This window comes from Myotis brandtii, unplaced genomic scaffold (genome assembly GCF_000412655.1).
Source record: "Myotis brandtii unplaced genomic scaffold, ASM41265v1 scaffold775, whole genome shotgun sequence".
NCBI lineage: Eukaryota > Metazoa > Chordata > Mammalia > Chiroptera > Vespertilionidae > Myotis > Myotis brandtii.
In genome coordinates, this window is record NW_005371106.1 from 4421 (window position 1) to 24926 (window position 20506).

The window sequence follows — 20506 nt, forward strand, 5'->3', positions numbered from 1 at the left end:
TCAATAGATAAATGTATAAAAAATAAGTAATGCATATATGATACAATGGAATATGACTCAGCCATTTAAAAAAAAATGAAATCTGCAGCAACATGGATAGACCTAGGGATATTGTTTGAGAGAAATAAGTCAGAGAAAGAAAAATGTCATATGATTTCACTTACATGTGAATCTATAAAACAAAATAAGTGAACAAGCAGAACAGCAGACTCACAGATACAGAGAATATTTTAACAGTTGCTAGATGGGAGGGGAGTTGGGGGATGATTGAAAAAAGTGAAGGGATTAAGAAGTACAAATTGTTAGTTACAGAATAATCATGTAAGTATAGCATAGGGAATATATTCAAAAATATTGTAATAACTATGTATGGTGTCAGATGGGTACTAGATTTATCTGGGTGATCATAAGTTATATAAATGTCTAATCACTGGGATGTACACCTAAAACTAATATAATATTGTACATCAACTGTAATTGAAAAATAAACATTTATTTAAAGAAAAATAAATAGAAGAAAAGTTTTAGATGTATTTGTTTACCAAATTACAATTCTACTATATGTATGAAGAAATAAATGCTGCTTTTCCTGGCAACAAACTGGTTTCTTGGCTATTGGTATGCCAAATTTCTGCTTAATCTCTTTAATCTCAAGTTAAGCATACATTCTGCTTGAATGGCACTTATCACTACCAGACACTCGGAGATAATTAGCCCTGTTTCACAGATGTGGAAACTGAAGCTTAGAGATGTTATGTGATTTGCCCGTCATCGTATAGTTTACGTATATCCTTGAAATCAGATGTTTGGATTCTAAATCAAGTGCTCTTTCCACTATAAGAGTACCACTCGTAGAAGAGTCATAAAGTAAGAAAATGGGTGTCTCTTGGATCCAGAAGGTTTTAATAAAACTGTACTTGACTGTACAGTTTTTCCTAGCAGGGAGTTTCACTTCAGAGGCAAGGTTGCAGTAGTTTGCAGCTACGTCAGTAACAGCAGGCTGTGGAGAGTTGATTGACTTAAATATGTTAGCAGAAGTATTTTATGAGGTTTAATTTTTCTCTCCCATTTTATTTGCAGTTCCCCAGAACTGAAGGACAAATGGCTCTCTCTCCTTCAGAGGTATGTTTTTCAGTATACATATTTTTAATCTGTAACATAGTTAAATGAGTTAAATTCATCTCTGCAAAGACCCCAAACTCGTCCCCTTTTCCTTAGTAGAAATTGTTCATTTGTCCTCAAAATAAGTTGTTATTTAGACTGTGCACGAGCTACTACATACTATAAATAATGTTTTCTCATGTCGTGTATTTCTTTCTAGGAAGAACATTGAGTCTGGTTACTTATTTTAGACAAAAATTTAGTAATGTTTTCCATCTCTTTTCCTGTCCCCAGCCTTACCATTTGGAGCTAACAGTTCCCTCAGAGCACGCATTAAGTTTTCATATATGGAGAGTTTTCTGCTAAGCACCTTAAAATCAATCATTATTACTACCTGTGAGCGCACAGACTAAAATGATCGGTTTAGGTTCATCTCATATTCCTGTAGTTCTTCCCTCCATTCTTTCCTCTCTCCCTTCCCAAGCAATGGGATCACCAAGATTTCCCCTCCCCTGGAGAGCTAAATGAGAAGTGAAAGGCCATTGCTTTGCTTTGGTCGAGTAAAGTATTATGCGTTTTCCTATACATAATTAAGGTGCTGGGCCTATCGAGAGAAGGTAGGGAAGCTTTGAGGATAAAACATCACCCAGAGACGCCTAAACCTGACTGTGCTTCTCAACCCTCACACTGGAAATGGATCTCCCGTTCTTTTTGTGCCATGCCTAATGTCCTGAGAATTTTTTCTCTTCCAACCCATAATGTAATCTGAGTTTGCTGAGTCTTTCCATCTGTCTTTTTAAAAATACCATATAAGTATATTGAAAATATTAGCAAAATAGATTGATTTAAAAATAAGCTATTTAGCAAAAATCCATCTGACTCAGTGTTGTTTTGGGTTGTTGTTGCATTTGATTAGATACATCACTCTAGAGAAAGAGAAGGACTATCCGAAGAGCATTCCCCTCAAAATCTTCGCCAAGGACATTGGGAATTGTGCCTATGTAAGTGTTTCTAAGTCAGAAATTAAATTCCAAGTCCCTGCATAAGGCAGAACGCCATGCACAAAAAAAAGAGATAGGCAGGCAGACAGACAGACTGTGTGTGTGCTATTCAAGGTAGGCATTTAGAAATAGCACTGTGGCAAAACACGTTTTCCTGGGTATGTATGTGCCTTTGTATACATGAAAAGTAAACCCTAGAGAAAATGAAGCAAGAGAAATTCATAGTAACTTGGGTATTTAACACTTACACTTGGAAGGAATATTGCTCGTCAGATGTCTGTCTTCCCTGTGCATTCATGTTTCTCTGGATCCTTTCAAAGGCATCTGTAGAGGCTTGTACTAAAGCCATTTCCACAGGGAGCCATTTCCTATTAGTATTAAGAAATTTTTTGCAGCTTATCATTTCTTAAGTAGAGAGTGGTTCTGGAAAGTTCTTGTTCTTTAGGTTTTTAGGGGGATTGACTCCCTCAGGTCAATACGTGGGCGAGCTGGGGAAGGTGACATTTTTTAGGGATCAGCACATTTCTTTCACACAGTTTTTATCATATTGGTCAAATAAAAATTAAGTCTACTTAATTCTAGTTATGTGTAATTCAAAGACTTATCAATGATGAGTTATCAATGATGAACAAAATGGAAACTTGTGAATATTTTTATTTTTACTATGAATTGTCATACTTCTATGTGTAATTCGAAGACTGCAGCATAGTACAAGGGTTAAGACGTTATCAATGATGAACAAAATGGAAACTTGTGGTGAATATTTTTATTTTTACTATGAATTGTCATACTTCACAGCAGCTCTAGATCACACAGAATCATTTTGTGTGTGGAAAAAATATGTAATACAAACAGTTGTGTTTGGGCCAAAAGCAAGAATTATGCAAATATTCTGACCTGAGTGCCAGATGTTACTGCTTGAGGGAAATACTCAGATTTTTATGTATAAAGACTACAGAGATCTCCTGTAGCAAAATAGCAAAGAATAAATAAATATATAAAACCATCACTCTTTTTCTTCTGGTTTTGATTCAGTTGTGGCAATTGGTTACATTCAGGATTTTCATGGAAAATCCCTTGAACTTTTTTTTAACCCTTTCAGTGTATGGAAATGTGTGCTTGAGAAAGGACTGGTGGTCACTGTCATTTGGAAGAGAAGACACGCAAGGTGTTTGGGTGCTGTGTCTTCATCACTGGTGCCCCCGTTAAATCAAGGATATGACACACACTCCTTTGCTGTCTGAAGTTGCTTCCCGGCAGGGGTCTCCTTTCAGGGAGCCCTGCTCCCAGAGAGAATGCCTGTATGGGAAGCATTCTATATCCTTCGCCTTTAGTTATATAACCTGTCAATGAATTCTGCTGATATGGAAAAACATAGCCAGGTTTTCAGTTTTGTCTGTTTTATTTGTTTACTAGCCAGAGAGCACTATCTGGTGAAATTCATTTGTTTTGTCTACCAGAAAGGCATGCACAGAAAAATACGCATCCTGTAATTACTGTCTTGGACATATGTGCCTAATATTAAGAAAAATTCTCTTAGAAACCAGCCACCTTGGGAGTAATTATTAGTATTCCAGGATAGATTCCTCAATTCCTGAGAGAGTTTCTTTAAATTAAATGGAGGGATTTACAAACTTTTTTTAAAAAGCAGAAGCCTTTCATGAAATTGTATCTCAAGTTAAAACCCAATATAAAACATCTTTGCCACTCTAGTGAAAGACAAACACTGGGTTGAGTGCTCTAAGCCCTCCTTGTTAGATTCTGAAGCACATTTGCATAATCCTTGGACCTATGTGGAGCACAATTTGAAATCAATAAACAAACAACCTTAAGCGGCAATTTGTCATGTCAAGGGGTTCATAGAGGAAAAAATACTATAATGGAGGGATAAGTGATGAATTTTCAATGGATTTAACTTAGCTTTATTTTAGTATAATTTTAGTTAGGTATCATTTTGCTTCTATTCTACTTATTTGTGCCATTTAAGTCCTATCAGTGACACTGCCTTAATTCCTGATTTACCTGACCATTATAATAGTAAATATTTCTTTTTTGATAGTATTTCATTGTCTTAAACAATGTCATGGAATTCAGTTAACACTACAGCTATCTCAGAATCTTGTTACTCTTCTTGTTTGTTGTAAACTGTCTTTCTGTTTTTAAGCAGTAGTTTCTCAATTAGTTTAGCACAGAGCTATTATAGATAACCCTATTCAAAGGCAGAGTTGGTAACAGAATTAAGCTTTCTAACATTTCAGTCCTCTTCGCTAGTCTCATTGGTTTTAAGGCCTCTACAGATTGCAACAATAAAAATCTCAATAGCCACAATGCCTGACATATAGCAAGTGCTCAATAAATAGTGTTTTTTTAAAAATTCTAAACTGTAAATGTCTTTAATAACCAGTTATTTTTCTGATTTTACCTAAACTGACTATTTACCATGCAAATAAATAAAATCCACACTATGAAAACAGTACTCAGGAAGACATAGGAAGTGATCCAGCTCTCTCCCTCTTTTATCACATGTTGCATTATGGACATACAATTCTGGAAATGACACAGGGGCCCAACCTCATTGATTTCTTTTTGGTTGGGAGGATGGTCCGTATACTTTCTCTAAAATACATTTACTCTGTTTCTTTCTTGCTTGCACTCTTAGATTTGTGAGCCACATATTCTTTATCTTAAGATAAATAGATGTCTTATTAAAGGCGTAATATATAATGGAATGCAAGTAAGTTATAAGCAAGAGTTGTTTTCTAATTAAGTCATGTGCTTTTACTCTGTCAACGCTGGAAATCAAGATTTGCCTTGAAATAATCATTTGACAATAATTACTTGTTCACCTGTTTTTAAGTCCTTTATTTATAGCTGTATTTCTTATTTCTTTTTTTCTACAGTCTAAAACTATAACAATAACGAATTCAGACACAGCGAATGAAGTTATCAGCATGTCTCTCTCAATGCTAGGGATAACTGTAAGTCACTCTGCTGGGTAGCCTAATCAACACACTTTGAAACTTTAAGTTCATATAAATATCATCCCTCCCATCATAAGACAGCTGATTGCTAGAGATACAAAAGTCATATTTTGTCCCCAAAAATGTAGAAAATAAGGACAGTAAAGCTTTAATATTAGCTTAATATTGGGTGCTATTCTTCTCCCATTTTAAAAACTGTGCAAACTGAAAAGCATAAGATTTTACACTAATTTTAGAGTGCTAATAAAATAATATGTATTATATTGCATATGCTATATACAGTTGGAGATTTGGGGCATATAAGATTCTTAATAAGAAAATTTCAACCTCTTTCTCCTTTCCCACTTGTCACTATCTGACTCTTCTTTCCTCATATCTTCTCCTAGTTCTTTTCCCTTACCTAATAGTTATTATCCCAAGAATCAGTAAGCCTTAGGGTGAAGAATTCTGGAGGATTTGCTATGTAGTACAATTTTTACATAAAGAACACATAAGCTAGAAACCTGCAGGTCCAGAGGATGAGATGGCTGGTACCTCTAATGAATTGGTAATTTTAAAAACAAGCTTTGAATTAGATCAGGAATTTAAAGAGCTTAGTCTGCATGCCACATTTCCCCCTCTTTTGCTTTTAGTTTCTTTCTGTTTTATTGGGCAAAGACACATTTTGAAATTTTATTAATGGTGCAGATTGGAATATTTGAGGATGAGGCAGGGGGAAAAGAACTGGAAAGTTCTCCTCATCTCCTCCCTACTGGTATATAAACACCATTCGGTGGATACTTTTATTAAAGGGAGTGACTTTCAGAAGAACGGAAACTAAAAGATGCGCTTGACCAACACCATTTCTTGAGTGAGGTCTTCTGTGAAAACAGGGTGTTACTATGAGGTGGCATATGTCATATGGTTACCATGTGCCATAGTCTTATTAATTATATTTAGATTTGCTTTTACATAATGCCATAGTAAGCCTTTAAAACCTCAGGACTACCAAAACTTAGGATAAGAAATCTGATTTCTTTTAATTAAATGTAATAATATATTGTAAATCTAATTACTTTTTTTTCATTTGTACACTATACCTTGTGTTCAGCACCCCAAGTCAAGTCTCCGCCCATCACCATTTATCTCCCCTATTCCCTCCTCCACATCCCCTCTCCCCATGAAGTTTATATGCATTGAGTGAAGAATGCACCACTGCATTGACTTCTAAGCTTATAGAATTATGTCTTGGAAGAGAATGAATTTAAGGGGAAGGAAAGGATTAATTAAGACCTGATTCATTTTCTTATTTATGCTTTTCCTTTGGATAAAGTGATCCATCTCCTCAGACCAAAAGTGTTTCTATTTGGTATAATGATTTTCACACTTCTAAAAGATTATTACAGTGTTTCCAGACATTACCCAAAAAAGAAAGGATTTTTATTAAATTGTTCCTCCTATTCACAATAAAATTTCTTGACTAGGAAGTGAGGGAGAAAATGACAAATAGACTTGGGGAGGGGAAAGGATGTATATTCTCCATAGCCACTACCCTTGATTATAAGGTCACGGTCATAATTTTTTTCTCACCAGAGGACATATTTTTTTATTAATTTTAGAGAGAGAGAAACATCAGTCGGACCCACAACCTAAGTATGTGCCCTGACCAAGAGTCAAACCCGCAACCTTTTTTTAACCTGCAGCCTTTTGATGTACAGGATGGTGCTCCAACCAACTGAGCCATCAGGCCAGAGCAGGGCCATGATTTTTAATCAGAAGATAAAGGCAGGAATATTAGTATTGCTAATCTTTTCTGGCTTCACTTTAAACATTTTTGCTTTTTTCTTTTTCTAAAGGATACAGCACAGTTTGTATCATTTAGTGTTATTTCTTTGAAGTTGGGTTATAATTCTGCTAGTGAACAATTTCATTGTTTCCCATCACTGGGTCAATTCTCTAGACAGAATTCTTGTCCTTTCTGTCCCTAGGACTGAACTTGCTTGCCCAAAACAAAGCCAGTGTAGATTGTGCCAGCTACCTATCTCCTCAAAGCCTCTTGGTCAGTCTTCTGCTCAGAAGCAGCTGAGCTCATAGTCAGCCTTTGAGAATTTTAATTTTTCATCACGACACTACAGTGTCTGTGGCTTCCTGGATGGCAAGGTTGTTTTTTTAGGTGCATTTTGGAGATTAAGTCGAATATTCTCTGAGACATCATAGCTGAAGCCAGGACTCTAAAGAAGACCTTAGTCTTTTTGAAAACCAGGAAGTTTCTCTTCCTTTGTGACTGCACATTCCATCGGCTGCCCATAGAGTGAGGTTCTGATTCTGTTGCAGCTCTTGGATTACGAGCCATTGCTAGGAAAAGAGGGCAGGATTCCGGAGTACTCTGTTGGGGATTGGAGAGAGGGGAGAAGGGTTGTAGGAATTAGCACTGTCTTCTTCAAAAACTATAATCACTCCCATGAATCTGAAGGTATTTATATCGTTTCCATTTTTTTGTTGCAAAACATAAAAATGCCAAAAGATGTGTCTTCATTCAATCACCAGACTTAAAAGAAGTATTGTTAATTCTTTTGTTTCCAAGGGCTCTGACAGAGATTACCAGTTATGGGTCAATTCTGGCAAAGAAGAGGCACCGTATCCACTTATTGGTAAGTTCCTGTGAAGATCTAAGATAGGATTGATTGTGTTTTAATTATAATCCTAAATGTCTCAGGGATCTGGTCATATGATCTAAAATTTGAATACTGTTAAATATCATATAAAATTTATTTATTCATCTAATAAATATCTATCAAGCATTTTCTATGTGCTAGACAAATATCTCTTCACTCAAGCAGCTAATAGTATAGTAAGGAAGAGAAGTATAAATTGTCCTCTATTCTTTTACTTGACAGAGAGCGCTATCTTGCGAAATCTTTTTAAATTATTTTCTACAAGAAAGCAATATGTATTGGTCTTCCTTTTCTCCTATATTTTTGTTTTTACATTTGAATCTTAAATTTCCTACTCACTTTCCTACCTATGAAGTTGCCTCTGTAGAAGACCATCCAGAATCCAATCATGCCTCTTAATCTCACAGAACTTGACTAGATGTCATAAAGAAAATGAGATTAACCCATTTAGATTCCAAAGAATCTTCACTGGCTTGCCAGCTAGCTAATACTTACCGTTGCTATTTCTCTAACCAAATTTCTCAGCTTTTGTTTTGAGGAATTACTGGTAAATAGTTCACCTCACCTTATTTAAATCATTTAACTAAAAATTTTCTTATCAGTTAAGGTCATTCAATGTGGTTAACAAATTGAGCAATTAAAATAAGGGACAGTATATGTAACAGATCTTGAGATTATTACAGTGATGATGATGATGATGAGTTCTGTTAATTTTTAAATGCTTACTTTCTGCCAGACTATTTTCAAAACATCATTTGCATTATCTCATATAATCCTTTCATTTACCTGTGAGGTAACTATTGTGTAATTCAAATGTTTCAAGTGACCTGCATAATCTCAAATCCAACTTTTCTACTAAGTCAAACTTTTCTACAAAAGTTTTAGATTATTCTCAGACTGAAAATAAAGTAATCATTTCCTGATTCTTTTTTAATGTTACCATTTTTTAAAAGTCAATGAGTAACAATTACAAAGTTGTGCTTAAAAAATCAAATAAATAGTTAAAATTAGTTTTAATGAAATTAACATATTTCATTAAATATCTTGTAAATGGTAACTGTCAGGCTTAAAATAGCTTCAAGCTTTATCCCTAACTCTTGCTAAAAACCATGGAACTTAGGCTGTGATTAACAGCAGTTCTTCATATATTTTAAGGTGCCTTACAAACCTCAATTGTGGATTCAGCTAATCTGAGTTTGTTTTAATCCCTGGAGCCTGTGATATTAATGAATATTGACATTGAATGCCTATGCCAGATAAAAGGGGAAAGGAAGTGTTCACTGAGTCACATTCAGTGATAAATCAGGAATAGAAGAGAACTTACTCTCTGTACTTCAAAGAGACTGAATCTACAGCCCAATGGTACTTGAGGATTAAGTTGAGAAAATGCAATTACTTAGAGTACTAAAGAGCAAAAACTCATATTTCAGCCAGATGTCCAGGGTTTAGCTTTTCTAGTTTACAGGTTCTTTTTTGCATCTTGTTTCTGTTACTAATGCCCTGCAGTCTCCCTTCTGATTGTTGCCTATGACACCAAGCCCAGACAGCAGCAGAGGGAGGGAAGCATAAACCAAACAAACCTGGGCTGATGCCCTTGAGTAACTGACTGTATAACTAATAAAAAGTAATGAAATGTCTTTTTCAGGCAGACATCTCGTGTTGAATAATAGTAATGAGAGATGCTTGAAACACGTAGTATTTTTCCCTTATTATTTAAGTTATATTAACCACTGAAGTTTACTTATTTGATCCTTATAATATTGTGTGTGGGTAGGACAAGTATATTAAGCTATGGATTTGAGGGTGAGAGAGATCAAGGATTTGCTGAAGATTTACAGATATGGTTAGCATCAATGAAAAACTGGAATACCTTTAAATGTTCTTAGGTGGAAACATAGGAAGCATCGACATTGTGCAACTCACAAACCAATCTGTGCATTCCAAGAGGAATACTCTTCAAAGATTAGCTTTTCCTCCCTCTCCCCCATCCCCTTAACACTACTTTGGTAGGGCCACCTGCATTATGCAGTGGTCTCCAGCTGTAAGAGTGTGCATGGTGATCATTCAGTCAACAAAAGGACTCTTTATACCAGAAGTCCCAGGAGCAAAGTGCAGTCCGTTCCAGTATGTAGCACACGTGCTCAGAGTACCAGCCAGCATAAGGTCCACATTTAGATCTCTCTCTGTGCAGGGCATGAGTATCCCTACGGAATTAAAATGAGCCATCTTCGAGACACTGCCCTCCTGACACAGGAGTCAAAGGACTCCACCAACCCTTCCAGCCTCCAGGAGTCCTTCCTCATGGAGCAGCTGCCCCGGGAGATGCAGTGCCAGTTCACCCTGAAGCCCAGCCGCCTGGCTGCAGCCCTGCAGCTGAATGGTGAGTCGCTGCTCTTCCTTCATAGAGCCTTTTATCAGCAAAAGTTTTTATTCCTGAAAACAAAGTTTGCACAAAGGCAAAGATCCAGACTTCAGCCAGAGGAGGTATTTTTTTTTCATTTGAATTTGCTAAGTGTTTTGAAGGGAATGTTTTGAAGACATTTTAAAAATCAGCAGTAGGTGTGACTAACTTAGAATCAGCAGTACAGTCTGTTCCTTCTGTCGTCACTATTCTTTCCCCTTTGACCTCATGCCCACTATAGAGCCAGAGGCACCAGGCAGTGCTGCAGGTGCCTCAATGCCTCCTTTGTACTGTAGCACATTGCACTGTGTGTTCCCCTAAATAGTCTTATTATAAAAAAGGAGGATGTCCGTGATGGGGGCCAGGAGGCTAGAAGCAGCAGTACAGTCTGTTCCTTCTGTCGTCACTATTCTTTCCCCTTTGACCTCATGCCCACTATAGAGCCAGAGGCACCAGGCAGTGCTGCAGGTGCCTCAATGCCTCCTTTGTACTGTAGCACATTGCACTGTGTGTTCCCCTAAATAGTCTTATTATAAAAAAGGAGGATGTCCGTGATGGGGGCCAGGAGGCTCTGATGCCCTACGTGGATTTGGTACTGAGTATGCGAAACTAAGTGATTTCCACAGAAATCTCCCCTTAGTCTACTAATCTAATCTGAATTCCCTGTCACATAGCCGTCTCTTACCCTCCCCATCATAAAGAATGATAGTGATGGTCAGCATAGGAGGACTGTCATTTACCCTTAACCCAAGTTTGAGCTTTAAGCCCTCCATCAATCTGAAGGTAAGATTGTATAAGAAACAGAAGAAAAAGGATACCAACAAGTGTTAATGAGATAGCAGAAAATCAATGCTGAGTTTCTGTAGCTGCCTTTCGTACCAACGGGGGGACCAATGAACAGTGACAGCTATTATATATGCACCTCCCCACACATGAACATCCAACTTTATCTTTTTTTAACTATTTTTATTATTGGCACTATTATAGATGTCTCCCATTTTCCCCTTCCTTTACCCATCTCCATCCAGCCTCTACTCCCCATCCCTCTGGCCATCACCACATTGTTGTCTGTGTCCATGGGCTATGCATATATGTTCTTTGGCTAATCTCTTCACCTTTCATCCAGTCCCCCCACCCCCATTCCCTCTGACAGCTACCAGTCTGTTCCATGTATCCATGCCTCTGGTTAATTTTATTTGTTAGTTTATTAGATTCCACATATAAGTGAGATCATATGATATTTTTCTTTCTCTCACTGGCTTATTTCACTTAGCGTAAAGTTCATCCATGCTGTCTCAAAAGAGTTGCTTCTTTTTTACAGCCGCGTAGCATTCCATTGTGTAAAATGGGCCACAGCTTTTTTATCCACTCATCTACTGATGGGCACTTGGGCTGTTTCTAGACTTTAGCTATTGTAAATAACACTGCTATAAACATAGGAGTGCATATATTCTTTCTGATTGGTGTTTGGGGATTCTTAGGATATATTTCCAGAAGTGCAATTTCTGGGTCAAAAGGCTGTTCCATTTTTTTTTTTTGAGGAAACTCCGTACTGTTTTCCACAGTGGCTGCTCTAGTCTGCATTCCCACCAAGAGTGCACAAGGGTTCCCTTTTCTCCACATCCTCACCAGCACTAGTTGTTTGTTGATTTATTGATGGTAGCAATCCTGGCAGCTGTGAAGTGATATCTCATTGTAGTTTTAATTTGCATTTCTCTGACAATTAGTGATGTTGAGCATTTTTCCAGCATTATCCTACTTCCAAAAGCAGATAAAGACACTACAAAGAAAGAGAATTATAGGCCAATATCTCTGATGAACATAGATGCTAAAATTCTCAACAGAATATTAGCAAATCAGATCCGACAATATATTAAAAAGATCATACACCATGACCAAGTGGGATTTATTCCAGGAATGCAAGGATGGATAATGTTTGCAAGTCAATAAATGTGATACATAAACAAAATGAAAGATAAAAATCACATGATTATATTAATAGATACAGAAAAAGCAATTGATAAAATTCAGCACACGTTTATGATAAAAACTCTCAGTAAAGTGGGAATAGAGGGAGCATAGCTCAATGTAATAAAGGCAATATATGACAAACACAGAGCCAACATGAGACTCAGTGGGCAAAAACTACAGGTGTTCCCCTTAAGATCAGGAACAAGACAGGGATGTCCACTTTCACAACTCTTATTCAATATAGTACTGGCAGTCCTAGCTACAGTAATCAGACAAGAAAAAGAAACAAAAGGCATCCCAATTAGAAAGGAGGAAGTAGAACTGTCATTATTCTCAGATGACATGATATTGTACATAGAAATCCCTAAAGATTCCAGCAAAAAAAAAAATACTAGATCTAGTAAATTAATTTGACAAAGTAGCAGAATACAAAATCAATATCCAGAAATTGATGGCATTTTTATACACCAATAATGAAGTATTAGAAACTAAGAAAACAATCTTATTTACTATTGCAACAAAAAAAAATAAGGTACCCAGGAATAAATTTAACCAAGGACATAAAAGACCTGTACTTGGAAAACTATAGGACATTGAAGAAAGAAATTGAGGAAGATACAAATAAGTGGAAGCATATACTGTGTTCCTAGATTAGAAGAATTAACATCATTAAAATGTCCATACTACCAAAAGCAGTCTATAGATTCAATGCAATTCTTATTAAAATACCAATGGCGTATTTCACAGATCCAGAACAAACATTCCAGAAATTTATATGGAACCAAAAAGACCCCAAATAACTATAGCAATCTTAGGAAGACAAAGTTGAAGGGATCACAAAATCAGATATTAAACTATACTACAAGGTCATTGTAATCAAAACAGCTTGGGACTGGCATAAGAATAGGCATATAGATCAATGGAACAGAACAGAGATTCCAGAAATCAATCTACACCTTTGTAGTCAATTAATATTTCACAAAAGAAGCAAAAGCATACAATGGAATAAAGACAGTCTCTTCAATAAATGTGTTGTGAAAATTGAATGGGTAATGCAAAAAAAATGAAACTATAACATACGCAAGAATAAACTCAAAATGGATAAAAGACTTAAATGTAAGTCATGAAACCATAAAAATCTTAGAAGAAAACATAAGCAACAAAATCTTAGATGTCTTACGTAGTAGAATTTTCACAGATACATCTCCTAGGGCAGCGGTTCTCAACCTGTGGGTCATGACCCCTTTGGCGGTCGAACAACCCTTTCACAGGGGTCACCTAAGACCCTCTTGCATATCAGATATTTACATTACGATTCATAACAGTAGCAACATTACAGTTATGAAGTAGCAACGACAATAATTTTATGGTTGGGTCACAACATGAGGAACTGTATTTAAGGGGCCAGAAGGTTGAGAACCACTGTCCTAGGGCAAGAGAAACAAAGGAAAAAATAAACAAATGGAACTATATCAAACTAAAAAGCTTCTGCACAGCAAAAAAAAAAAATCAAAAATGAAAAGGGAACCCAGTGTATGGGAGAACATATTTGCCAATGATACAGGTAATAAGGGGTTGATTTCCAAAATATATGAAGAACGTATACAGCTCAACAAAAGGAAGACATTCCATTTAAAACAGGGCAAAGGACCTGAATAGACACTTTTCCAAAGAGAACATACAGATGGCCAGTAGACACATGAAAAAATGTTCAACATCACTGCCCAACTTTTTATTGAATTTATCAGGCATCTTGCCAATATCAGCTGTAACAACTTACTTTAAATTTGAAGGTTTATCTGCTCTCCCATGATGGTAAATTGAGTTCTGAAATTTAAGGGTTTTCTACTCACATCTGTGGGCCATTTTGAAGGGATGTACTTTTCCATCCACTAAAATCTGAGCTCCATGAAGGGAGAGCTTTTGGTCTGCTTTGTTCACTGCTGTGTTTCCAGCACCTGGAACAGTGCCTGACATATGTAAATAAGAACTAAAATATTTTTGAATGAATGAATTTATTAATAAGTCTATTGTTACTGATTAAAGATACAGAGGGAACATTGCCTTTATAACTAAGCTGAGGAGAATAATATTTTACTCTTATACCTTTATATCCATGTTTTGCAAACTATTTCTCTGGGTCTCTTGTCAATTTTAATTTAATTAAGTTGACCTATAAGCAGGGTCAAGAATCCTAAAAGCCACAACTAGAAGAAAGACTTAACTTTGTATCACCATTTCTGAGGTAGGCTTTCTCTAGTTAGTTTAAGGGAAATATCTCATTTATCCAAAATAACCATAGGTGAGCATAGTTATCCCCAATCTGGGACTCATAGCAGGGCTTAGTCCAGTATATAGAACAGAGAAGTTATACAGAAGATTGAGTGGCTTGGTCACACCTATTGTGGGAAAACTTGAGTGAAGCTGAACTCTGGGGTTGAAGTGGCATCATCGGGGAGTGGTCTGACGTAGCTCCTGAGGTTCTAAGCTGAACTGGACTCCCAGTCCTGCACCCACTGCAGGCTCACCTGCCACATGTGCTTCAGACCCAGGACTAATGGACCTGAATTTTTATGGTAGATGGTAAAATATGGAATGCAGCATTTTTCTTCTACCTGTTTGCTGTATGATTCTAGTATTCTCCCGTATGTATTTCATTCTCTGAAAGGGGGGAAAAGGGGACATTTTTAATTTGGAGAGTTACTTGGCTAGAATAGAATTTCTAATTAAGGTTTTGTTGTTGTGATCATTGTTCTATAAGCACAAATTTTTAAGAATTGTAATGTTTAGTATTCAGTTCCCTAACTTAAGCATGAAGAAACACTAGCTGAAGCTTTCCACGATTGTTTAGGAAAGTTAGACTTACACGAAGTTAGTTTGCTCTACATTCACATCACCTTTATATTTTTAATAACAATAGCATGATTTTCATCAGCCTTTGACATTTAGAAAGTAAGAGCTATGTGTTAAAAGCTCCTCAAGAAAGTAAATTCTAATGAAATTTGTTTCCTCTCCACCTCAGAGGGAACATGACCTCTAAACTTTGAATGTTGTACATAACAAAAGGCATAGCTGCAGCTGAAACTATTTTTAATACAGCACAAGACTCAATCTCTACTTTATCCTCTGTCTGCACTCATAGGATAGCTGGGTATATAACTTTATGATTTAAAGTTATATTAGTCACTTTTCCTAAGAAGTGTGTGAAAGCTAAAAATCAAATAAATCTGATACTTTAGAAATAATGAAACCAGGTGATGTGAATGTAGAGTACAACTACACTGAGTACAACTACTCAACACATAAAAACATACATATTAAACAAACATTTGCACAAATTGAAATTGCTGGGCAAATTGGAACCCCCTCCTGGATTTAAGCATGGGTTTCGTTTCCTTGACTGTTTTTTCACGATGGGACAGGTTGGGAATGTCAAAGCAGGAAGAAAGCACTCTGGTTAAGCAGAGCCAAATGGAGAGTGGATGTGGGGAAAAGTCCTCTGTAGGGAGATTGGTGTCTTAGCAGCTTTAATCAAGATCACCGTGACTCATGCCCAGGTTCTTTTCATGCATTATCCTACTTAAGCCTCTCAATAAGCCTGTGAGAGGCGGAGGGCGGGGGCGGGCTAGAAGAGGTCAATGGGAGAAAGGGGAAGACATATGTAATACTTTTAACAATAAATATTTTAAAAAGAGAGAGAGGGGTTAAGTAACTTTCCCCCAGGTTAGTGTCAGAGCCCGGAGTCTAACTGGGCTCCTAACTCTAGAACCGAAGGCCTTTACACCTGGGTGTGTGCGCATTGATGACGCGAGTACCTGAGGAAGCCAAGGTGGGTGGTGGTCTGGAGCCTATTCAGTAAAATGTCACTTTTTGGGTTATCCTCCCACAACTTGCCTGTGTTTAGTATTTGCTTTAAATTTGGTCATTCTGCAGAAATAAAACATTTCGTGACACTGCTGATCCTCTCCTCCCTGAAGAGCTCATCTCCTCCAGCACTCCATTGTCTGGGAAGGTTGAGTGGTTAACATCAGCTCGGGTAGTGCGGTTGGCTGTCAGGGTCATGCAGCCGGGGCTCAGTGACTAATTGCCTTGCTCTCTCACTGGAGGAAATGGAGTCAGACCTGTGTGGGTGCCACTGAGGACTACAGCTCCTCAAATCTCAGTTCAGTCAGCCCTAACTACAAGCTGTTTGGCATCTGCCCCACACCTGGGTGCTTTAGGTCTGCAGAGATTTGGGCAGGATTTATGTACAGCATTTGAGGCTCCACTAGTTTTCTCCTAGGACTTCCAGCCTCTGTGGAAACCTCCCCTCCCTTCTCTAGTTCTCCAAGCCAGTGGGAGTGCAGGTTTCTCTCCACATTTCAGTCACCCACCGCCCTGGGGCCTGTCTTCAGGCCAAAAGCTATAAGAATAGAAAACTTACCCAGTACCATGCCATTCCCTTCCTCCAAAGTGTCAACTTTTATCTCAAGTATTTCCCTTCTTTTGGTCCCTCTCTAGTGCCTCAGGTAGGCTTTTAAAAATCTTATCCAGAGTTTATAATTGGTATTGTGTGTAGATGTTGGGGCTATAGGACAGGAGAGAGTGGCAGAAAGGTCTGAAAGAATCCTTAAAGAGCTGTCCTTGTAGCTATCAAATCCTGTGCACATCCATTAATTCTCCTCCTCCTCCTCCTCCTTCTCCTCCTCCTTTCTGTCTCACTATTTAATTGTGGTCTAATTTAATATCTTCAACGTTTTTGTGTGCCTAGTCTCATCTTTATATGTTGGTATGAAACATATATACTTTTTGCTTTAAGCCAGTGATGGCGAACCTATTTTTTTTTTTGGTTGATTTTTCTTTGTTAAATGGCATTTAAATATATAAAGTAAATATCAAAAATATAAGTCTTTGTTTTACTATGGTTGCAAATATCAAAAAATTTCTATATGTGACACAGCACCAGAGTTAAGTTAGGGTTTTTCAAAACGCTGACACGCCGAGCTCAAAAGGTTCGCCATCACTGCTTTAAGCTGTTACAGTACAATAAGGGACCCTTTCTTTCACCTTTGAGAATTCAGTGCCAAAACTCATGTAAACAAACCAGTGATGCTCCAAAAAGGAGTAGTATGATAACCCAAACATTTGATTCTTAATTTATAAAATATTATAATGAAATTTCATAGATTAAATTAATAGTAATAAAGGATACCTATAAGCAGTTTTTCTCTTTGAGTCATAGTAATGAATGTAACATAAAAATAGAAACTGTAGAAATAAGGTAAAGTGAGTTAAACTGGTTTTTCTACCTCACTTCTTCCTTAGATTCGGGTCAGAAGACATTTAAAAGGAGAAGATCTATCATCAATTGGGCCTTTTGGCGGGGTTCTGGCACTCACCTGGATAACTTGCCCATGTCCCCAACCTCTCCTATGACAGGACAGCTCTTTGGAGTGTCTCTGACAAATATCTGTGAGAATGACAATCTGCCCAAACCTATCTTGGTAAGTCTCACTCTGGCCTGGAACACCAATGGGAAGGGAGGTTTGGGGAAGGAGAGAGCTCTGAGAGGCCAATCTATACCCAAATGGAAATATAGATACCCATGGCTTTGGCTGAGAATATTTATTATTATTACTTCAAAGAATAAAAATCTGATTAAGCTATTAACAGAATCATAAGTTAGACATAATAGAAAGAGATCATCTAATCTACTTGTCTTAGGAAAGAGCCACATAAACTGCTCAGGTAGATTAGAATTTGCTTGGTAGAGAATTTGCATTATCCCTCACATTTCTCTCACTTCCTTTCTTGAATTCTGTATTGTTCTGAAAATCTCCTTTAATCCCTTTAGCAGTAGAGACTACTCAATCATATGCTTTTTAAAAATCTTACATGTGTTTTATTTGTATTTCAAGTATTTATGTATAAAAATACATCCTCTGGCATTTAGTTATCTTTCACCTGATTTGAGTGGATCAGGTGAAAACTATTGCATTTGTCTTATCTCCAAATGACCATTGTTAAGCAACATTTATTGAGTATCCAGTGTCCTCTAAGTACTCTACTAGATGTATGCATTATATAGTATACTAGTGGCCTGGTGCATGAAATTCGTGCACGGAGGGGTATCCCTCAGTCCAGCCTGCACTCTCTCCAATCTGGGACCCCCTGTGGGATCGGGCCTAAACCAGCAGTCGGACATCCCTCTCGCAATCTGGGACTGCTGGCTCCTAACCGCTCACCTGCCTGCCTGCCTGATCGCCCCTAACCACTCTGCTGCCGGCCTGATCAACCACACTTGCCCACCCCTGCCAGACTGATTGTCCCCAACTGTCCCCCCCTGCCGACCTGATCACCCCCAACTGAGCCCCCGCTGCCTGCTCCCCACTAACTGCTCCCAATTGTCCTCCCCCGCCAGCCTGCTTGCCCCCAAATGCCCTCCCCTGCCAGCCTGATTGCCCCTAACCGCCTCTGCCTCAGCCCCGCCACCATGACTTTGTCTGGAAGTTCATCCAGAAGGTCTCCTGGAAGGTCTCCTGGTCTAATTAGCATATTACTCTTTTATTAGTATGGATTGCGCATCTGTAAGTACCAGACACTAGCCTCACTACTCTATCAATTCCCCCTGCACAACAGAATTTGGGGGTAGTCATCATCATCATCCCTACCTTACAAATTTATTTTAAAGCCTCAAGTTTATCCTAGATCACACAGTAAATATGTGCTATAATTAGGTTTCAAATCCCATGGGTTGCTTGTCTCCAACACCCATTCTTTTCCTGCCCTGAAGGCAGAGGACATACAGCTTGAAAGAAACCAAAATGAAATATGGCCAGAATGGACTGGGATGGAGAAAGCCTCCTGGGGGGGCGGGAAAGAAGGAAGTAAATACAGGAAGTAGAATGAAGTATGGAGATGCATTAAAAGAAAGACAAGCAAGTGGAGAATGAGTTTGACAATGATATTTCCATATTTGGGGAAAAGAGTTTGTATTGGAGAGTAATGGGGAGAGAGTAGTGAGATAGAAGAGACCAGGTGACAGAGACCTTGAAGCAAAGAAATCTGAGTTTAAAGTGGCCGTTGGTTCATTGAAACAAGACAGTCTCCTTAAAGCAAGTGTTTGAGGTAAAATGGTCTTTAGATGTTGAATAAATAGAACAACAGAGATTTAGAGATACCAAAAAATAAGTTGACTAATTCCTCTAGCAGTCCATCCAGCCAGATCCCCAGAGACGTCCCCTCGTCCACCCTTGCCTCTGGCAGAGAGAGGTCGCTGGTATGTGTAAAGTGCCTTTTTCCCCTTTGCTTCCCCATAGGATATTCTTTTTTTCCTTAATCAAAACGGACCCCTCACAAAAGGCATCTTCAGACAGTCCGCCAATGTGAAATTGTGCAAAGAGCTGAAGGAGAAGCTGGACGCAGGAGCAGATGTGCCCCTGGACTGTGAATCCATTTTCGTGATAGCGTCTGTTCTGAAGGTAGGAGTTCTCCCTCCCTCCATCACCCCACGGTGCACCTCTGGAGAAACAACTGGTTCCTTTCATTTTGACGTCATTCCCATCTGCAAAGAACCATAATAGATTAGAACCTAAAAAGTGTTTAAAAAAAAAATACTTCACAAAGTCAAGATTGTCCTTTAAAAGCCACGGCCCATGAATGGCATGGCATGTCATGTCAGACGTACTTTTTAAGTTTTTCTATCCCACGCCACTCTGCTCATCATGACTTCTGCTACCTCGTGCAAAAAATTATGTAAATTAAGTTAAATTTAAAATAATCAAAGCACATAGAGCACATTTACCAAAACAAACATCCTAGCTATGATGACTTCCTCACAATCTCACTACCTTCCTAAAAAATGCAATTCTCTCAAAAATATACTTTATTAAACTTTGAAAAAGAAGCTTACTATCCCAAACAAGCATCTGCCTAACAACTGAAACAAACATTGCTCTCTGAGGCCCCTGAAACTTCCATTCATTGACGCAGTCATGGAGCCTTCCTTGTCCCTAATGCCTTTTAAAGAGACAGTGGGGCAAGGAGTGGCTCTGGACTCGGCCTCCTTTTATAAAAACCTTTCCTGACATTTTTACGGTTCTCACCCGGACCCCAGGGTTACTTAAGTCACATCCACACTTGGCTTAGAGCACTTCTAAAATGTTTTCCTCCCACATTCTTGAAAATACCTCACATTTTTGGAAAATGTAGAGTCAAAACCAGCTTTTAGCAGAGCTTTTGACCTTAGGGGTAGCTTCTGCAGACATGCCTCAGGCTTCAGTCTCCCAGCTGGGTGGGAAGCACCAGGCCAGGCAGAGACCTGAGGCCGGCCACATTCCGGGGCAGGAGCATGAAAACCAAGTTAAGGAAAACATGAAGAAGACTCTCGCACACCCTACTCCTACCCGGGCGGGGCCG

General features: G+C 38.2%; 1 protein-coding gene across 1 annotated transcript in view; it reads left to right on the plus strand.

Moving 5' to 3' along the window:
* Positions 1-1049: 1049 nt before the first annotated feature.
* ARHGAP20 (Rho GTPase activating protein 20) overlaps positions 1050-20506 on the plus strand; it is a gene marked incomplete at its 5' end in the record, with an annotated part of 29132 nt that continues 9675 nt past the window's right edge. The window contains 7 exons of the mRNA XM_005883171.2: positions 1050-1122; positions 2018-2102; positions 5003-5080; positions 7647-7713; positions 9929-10117; positions 17414-17592; positions 19408-19569. Coding sequence (XP_005883233.2) covers positions 1050-1122; positions 2018-2102; positions 5003-5080; positions 7647-7713; positions 9929-10117; positions 17414-17592; positions 19408-19569 — 833 coding nt within the window. The remainder of the gene's footprint in view (positions 1123-2017; positions 2103-5002; positions 5081-7646; positions 7714-9928; positions 10118-17413; positions 17593-19407; positions 19570-20506) is intronic.